At 45.3% G+C, this 6,106-nt stretch overlaps 1 protein-coding gene across 1 annotated transcript; it reads right to left on the reverse strand.

The window, feature by feature from the left end:
• Positions 1 to 1,159: 1,159 nt before the first annotated feature.
• LOC100827969 (zinc finger protein STAMENLESS 1) lies at positions 1,160 to 3,291 on the reverse strand. The gene is made up of 5 exons (XM_014898998.2): positions 3,014 to 3,291; positions 2,492 to 2,604; positions 2,151 to 2,285; positions 1,927 to 2,008; positions 1,160 to 1,839 (listed from the first exon to the last, which is right to left on the reverse strand). Coding segments are annotated over exons 1-5 (750 nt in total). The 5' UTR covers positions 3,016 to 3,291; the 3' UTR covers positions 1,160 to 1,421.
• Between the last annotated feature and the right edge of the window lie 2,815 nt (positions 3,292 to 6,106).

Consider the following 6,106-nt stretch of genomic DNA (forward strand, 5'->3'; position numbering starts at 1 on the left):
TGGAGCGCACGATCTCTAAAACAAGTTTATGTAGATTTGGTCCATGAAAGGCATAACCACATAGTACTTTGCTTTCAAGCTGACCATGCGTGTGTAGACATTATTTTGAAAGATCATATATCTTTGGATCACTTGTAAAGGAAAGGAAAAAATAAAATAAGGTTTGATCAGTTCATGTCGGGGTTCCTACAAAATTAGATGCACATTTATGAATGCATTCCGTAAAAATTTGACAACCAAATCGCCAAATTTTGAAGGATTAATTAAAATCAATAACCAAAGTTTCTATGTAAACTATACAAAAGTATCTCGTAGGTACTGACGTGTGTATATGTTTTCATTATTGTTGTATGTACACATGTTTGAGTTTACAAGATTCCGGGCACGCAGACAATTTCATAGTACTTCCACACACCAAAAATTGCCAATAATTTCAGCCTCTGGCTGCAAACAACAATTTCTCGTGGGCCTAAAAAATAGCAAAACAGTGAAAGTGGCCACGGAAAAAGAAATTACAATACAGATTAGCTGCAAGCATATATAGACCGGCATACCCAGCCTTGTTTTAGTAAGGGCCTTGACTTTTGTTGGTGATCATTTTAGAAATGATAGCGCCAATGTACCAGAAATTAATGCGCAGCTAGCAACAGCAGGCAAGAAAGTTACCTGTCCCATCAAAGAAACAGCGGTCAATGTGCATGCCACAGTCCCTATAATGTTTTTCGAGAACACGGCACACTGTCCATAATCCAACGTATACTCCATTGTAGTAGTAGCATATTGTTTTCTGCATCAGCTCATAATAATTCTGCCATCTTTGCCTTGGTTGACTTGGCGCCCGTGTCAAATCAGTTCAGTGTGAGAGTGACACGCCAAGCTCTTCTGAGCTCACGGCATTGACTGTGTTTTGCTATAGCACTAGTAGTGCCGTACGTACTCCAGGTAGCTAGGTAGGGAATCTAAGGATTGCAGAATAATCCAGTCTTAACTTATGTTCAGAATAAACGGATGAGATTTAAGTACCAATGTGTACTGTGTATTAAGTACAAAACATGCGAGCATTATTTTTCTTGTGAGAAATTAATCCAGTTAAATGCTACTACTCACTCCACTATGCTTAAGTTTGCTTGATTGACAAAAAAAGATTGTACAATGAACAGATGCACAAGTTGTATAACATCTATTTCGAAATAATTAATAGCATCAGAGAAAACATGGCCAATTTCTACAATTCCATGCATATATAGCCAAAATAAACACAATAGAAACCAATACTTAGAACTAGTAGAATTTCAAGGCAATTAAGCTAGACTCTTGGAACAGTACCGATCGATCCGCCGACCCCCTTTGACAGTGTCCAGAAACTTAATCTTAACAAGACTTCTTGGCTCTTTACACTAATCATCATCAAAAGGCAAGCATTAGTTCATGTTTCTGCTGTGGCCGCACCCGAAGCCGCAGTTGCAGCCGCCGCCGTTGTCCGCCGGCTGCACGCTCGCCATGGCCGGCGGCGAGGTCGCGGCGAGCGGAGCGCCGCCGAAGCAGGAGAAGGCGGCGCCGGGGGAGACGGCGTGGCCGATGACGTAGTCGCCGCAGCCGGCCATGGCGGGCTGCTGCTGGGGTGGGGCCGGGTACGTGGTCGGCGCCGGGAAGCTCATCTGTGGCGCCTTCCTGAACTGCCGGTAATGGGGGTGCGGCGGCGGGAAGGGCGAGAGCACCGGCTGCAGATCCATCCGCCGGTAATTGGGATCGGACGGCTGATCCGATCCGCCCCTGAAGCCTCCTCCCAGCAAGGCTGACGGAGCTGCGGTGCCGCCTCCCATGTTCACGTCCCTGAAACTGCAGCAAAGGAAAGAAAGAAATCACATTTAATGGCGGCCGTCCATGAGAAACCCTAATCGACGAACGATCGGGACGTGGTAGTACCTCATCTGGGCGCCGACGGCGGAGAGGGTGTCGTTGCCGAAGACGAGCTGCCGGGCGCGGTTCAGGGTCTCCGTCTCCCTCTCTGAATCCATCACACAAACAAATTCAGCAAGTTAGGGTCGAGCCAATGGAATTTCTCATGTTTATGGACGAGCTAGCAGAGAAGAGAGACTGCATGATCGATGGATCACATGTAGTAATGTAGAGTTCCTGGGCTAGCTTGCCTTGGCGATGGCGGTTCATGTGGCCGCCCAGGGCTTGGGACTTGCAGAACTTGAGGGAGCAGAACCTGCACTCGTACACCTTGCCGGCCTCCTCCTTCTCCTTCCCTCCGCCGCCGCCGCTCTTCTTCTTTGTCCCTGCAGATTAATTAACAACTTCAGTTCAAATCTATGCATTTTGCAGCCGAGTACGTCATTGTCGCACTCATAGACACATCTAGAGATCTTGTGCTTCCTGGCAAGCTAGAAGATCGACCCAAAAAAAATCTTTAGGATTATATGCAAGTTTTGAGGGATTATATGTAAGTTGGTAGTCAGATCGACAATGTTTGGGAGTTCCTTACTGGTTTGGTCGGCGCTGGATGCGGCGGTGGTCGTTGAACTCTCCACCGGCGCTGCTTGCTTGCCGTACTCCTCCGGCAGGTTGTTCAAGTCCAAGGGGCTACCTTCTTGTCTCCTTTTAAGTTGGTCAGTTCAAATACATGAGAGATTAATTAGTTCTTGCAGATTCACACAACTACATGAACTCAAAAGAGCAAGATGCAACACGCAACTACCAAACATGAAGAACAAAAAAAAATGCAGTACTAGAAAAAAAAAGAGCTGTTCGTGGAGATCCAAACATATGCATACTAGTTTGACAACAGGATCTATCTGATAAAAATACACAATAATATACTATATGTAAGAAGTAGTTGTTGTTTGTCAAGTGCAGAAGAGAAAAAAACAAAGAGGAGAAACACAGCTGCCTGGGGCAATAGTGTTTCAGAACAGATGTACAAAACATGGAGATGAACAATTCAACAAGACACAGAAAAAAGTGATGAGAGGGGGTAGTTGTTATGCTTGTAGAGGCTTCTCCTTACATGGTGTGGAGCAGAGAGAAAAGAGAGAGCAGTGGTAGGGTGTGAGGAGAAGAGAAAGCAACTGAACACTCTTATGATGCGATGGAGATCTTGGAAGGGGAAGGAGGAGAAAGGAAAAGGAAGGGGATATATATCGGATGGTGGGGGTTCAGTGTACTGAGTACTACTGACTTGATCATTTGAGAGAGACTGAGAGAGAGGAGTATTGTTGTTGATTTACAAAAGCAAAAAGACACTGCAGTTTGGGGACATCAAATGCATTTGGGGAAAGGCTGTCTTTAAAGTGTTGGTTTGGGGTGTGTAGAGACTAGAGAGTGAGAGAAGCAGTAGGAGTAGTACTAGCAGTAGAGCTTAGGTGGAGGGAAGGGAGAGAGAGGGAAGCCTGAAAGTTCTCTGTCAGTTCACCCTCCTCTCTCTGCACACAGCCGTCTCTTTCTCTCTCTCTCCTGTCACACATTCATACCCACCTACAACCCCTAGATCATACACCTCTCTCTCTCTCTAAGATGCTGCTGCTGTACATGTGTGTGTGCACAAGGGGCAAATGTGATTCTTGGATTCTGTGATGGTTGTTATCCAAAGTGAAGCTGTAGTTGTGTTCATGTGTTGCTATTCTTTCTCTCTCTTGTCCCCTTGGTCCCTTCTTCATCTTCTAGTGTATGCTAGTATGATAGAGAGAGAGAGAGAGCGCAAATGCATGTGTGTATCTGGTATGTATGCATGTGTTTGAGAGTGTAGAGGTCACTATCAACTACACACAAGGCAGAAAAAAGGGAAAGAAGCCCCACAACAGCACTACTCTTAACACTGCACCGTGTATCTATTTGCAACCAGCAACAGATACGCTGAGCGGCTGAGGCGCCTCCTGAATGAATCCTGACCTGATTCCTGATATCTCTCCCTCCCTGCAATGGATCATTAAATGGAGTAAGCCACCTCCTCTTTCTCCTTAGATCTCGTGCAAGCTAGAGTGCGTGTAGGAAACACTACACAAACACACATCTGTACCCATGTATAGCTATAGGTAATAGCTAGGGCTATGTGTGTCCTTTGCTTTGCATCCATCTTGAGAGAGAGAGTAATAAAGACAAGGGCACCTCTTACAAAGCCCTGGCTGGGTATTTAGTTGAGAAAGGATATGCACACACAAAGCAAAAGATGTGGCCAGCAAGGGTCCTACAGGTGCATGCATGCAAGCTTACTTAGCCTTTGAGATCTAGACATAGCCATAGCACGCAGCATGCAGGAGGATGGTTCACTGCATGCTGTTGTCAAGTACTACTGGGAGTTTAGGGTAGATCAGGGAGAGGCAGAAGAACAAGAGAGAGACAAAGCTAGCTGGAGTAGTTATCTTTTGTATATTTGTGCTGTTGGGATCAAGAGATCTACAACTCCGGCAGTACTCCTAGATCAGATTGATCAGATGCCCAGTAAAAAGTGCCTTTGGAGAGCTTGCTGTTGTGTTCGTGTATGCAAAATATGAGACATATATTTTGTTGTGAAGCTTTAGCTGTGCACAAGTGAGAGACCTCATGGATACTGAAATAATGCCATATGTAGAAGTACAATCAAGTGCTTTATGTGTGTAGAAGTATAATTAAGTGCTTTATGTGTAGAAGTACAGGTGCTTTTATCTGCATCTTCTTGGCTTTGTGATTTATGAGTGCATTCGTTCGCATATACCCTACATGCAAGTTGGTTCATATAGTTTATTGCCATGCACTGGCTTTGCCGTACTTATATATGAATTTGATTAAGCCCAGCCAAACTTTGGCACTCTGCATGCATGCAGAGCTAGGAGATCGAATCGGCAGGTGACACTTGCATGCATGCTGGGGCAATCAATGGACAACATCGTGACAGTTCGTTTTGGAAAGGTAAATTAATGGAGTACTAGTGATAGTACTAATATTGTGACAGTTCATCATCTATCTAGTCATAGTCTACTTTGGGAGCTAGGGTAGCTAGCTGCATGAGGCGGCTGTATGTCTCCTGATTAATCAGCTCTTTGCCCGCTCCCGTGTTGACTTCTCCTACTATCCGTAAAGCCTGTTTCTCTCTTGTCTAGAGTTATTTTAGTTGACTTTTAACACTCTATACTCTTGAAAACCTAGCATGAATACTTAAGAATTTGCGGATGAAATGTCAATATTGCAAATCTTTTTTTGCACACACCAAGAGATTAGATCACCATTTTCTCTTTCTCAAAACAAAGGTATGTAAAAGCACAAGAGAGGTCAATTGCAAAGTGCATATATAAAAATGCCAATATAGAAACATAGTAAATCGCAGAGAAAAATCAAGTATCCCGAGAAAAGAAAATTGGAGTGACCTGTATCCCCAAATCACCATTAGATCACCATTTTCTCTTGTCAATTCGTGCTCAACCGAAAGATTTGTGTTCAGAGTGACATGTATCCTCAAAATCGGTGTTGATTTGATTTTTTTAAAGGTGGTTTTTCTAGAACGTCGCCTCAAATGTGGTGATTCTTCGTAATTTTCTCTAACATAAAACCATGTGCTCCACTCAAAGTTGGGCAGCTAAACATATGGAGTGGTGGCTTAGGGCTTGTTTAGCCATGCATGGGCTTGAATCATGAAGAGGGGTGTGTATACGCGCATATGGGCAGAGCAGCATCCAGCACGAGCTCCATGGCACGGCCAAGATAGGACAGTGAGAAAGGACACAGGGGAGGCCGGCCGGGGGAGTGAAAGATTTGCATGGCGAGGTGGCAGTTAGTTCAGAGGCAGAGGCGTATCAGCTGGCCTGGCCTGGGTTCTCATGTGAGGAGGCCGGGGGCTAGAGGTAGAAGACAAGGGGGCGCCCTGTAACTGTAATTGCTGCACCAGACACTGAGACACTACTGCTCGCAGCGCGCCTAGCAGCCAACTGCACCAGCTGCTGCTGTTGCTGCTTGCTTCCCTTTCCCCTTTTCTCACCGCAATACGGCCGCTAGCTCGATCAGCGATCTCATTCACTTGCACTTGCCACTTTATATGGAAACTCTCCCTGGGACCCAGCTAGATATATAGCGCCTTCTCTTCACTAGCAACTCCCATCCCCTCATGCCCGCCCTCCAGCTCGCAAAATGG

The sequence above is a fragment of the Brachypodium distachyon genome, chromosome 2, assembly GCF_000005505.3.
Source record: "Brachypodium distachyon strain Bd21 chromosome 2, Brachypodium_distachyon_v3.0, whole genome shotgun sequence".
NCBI classification, from domain to species: Eukaryota; Viridiplantae; Streptophyta; class Magnoliopsida; order Poales; family Poaceae; genus Brachypodium; species Brachypodium distachyon.

Coding starts and splice junctions, on each gene's coding strand:
- LOC100827969 (XM_014898998.2), bottom strand. Junction 2,009..2,150: donor CATGAACCGCCATCGCCAAG/GCAAGCTAGCCC, acceptor TGATGGATTCAG/AGAGGGAGACGGAGACCCTG. Junction 1,840..1,926: donor GCCGTCGGCGCCCAGATGAG/GTACTACCACGT, acceptor CCTTTGCTGCAG/TTTCAGGGACGTGAACATGG.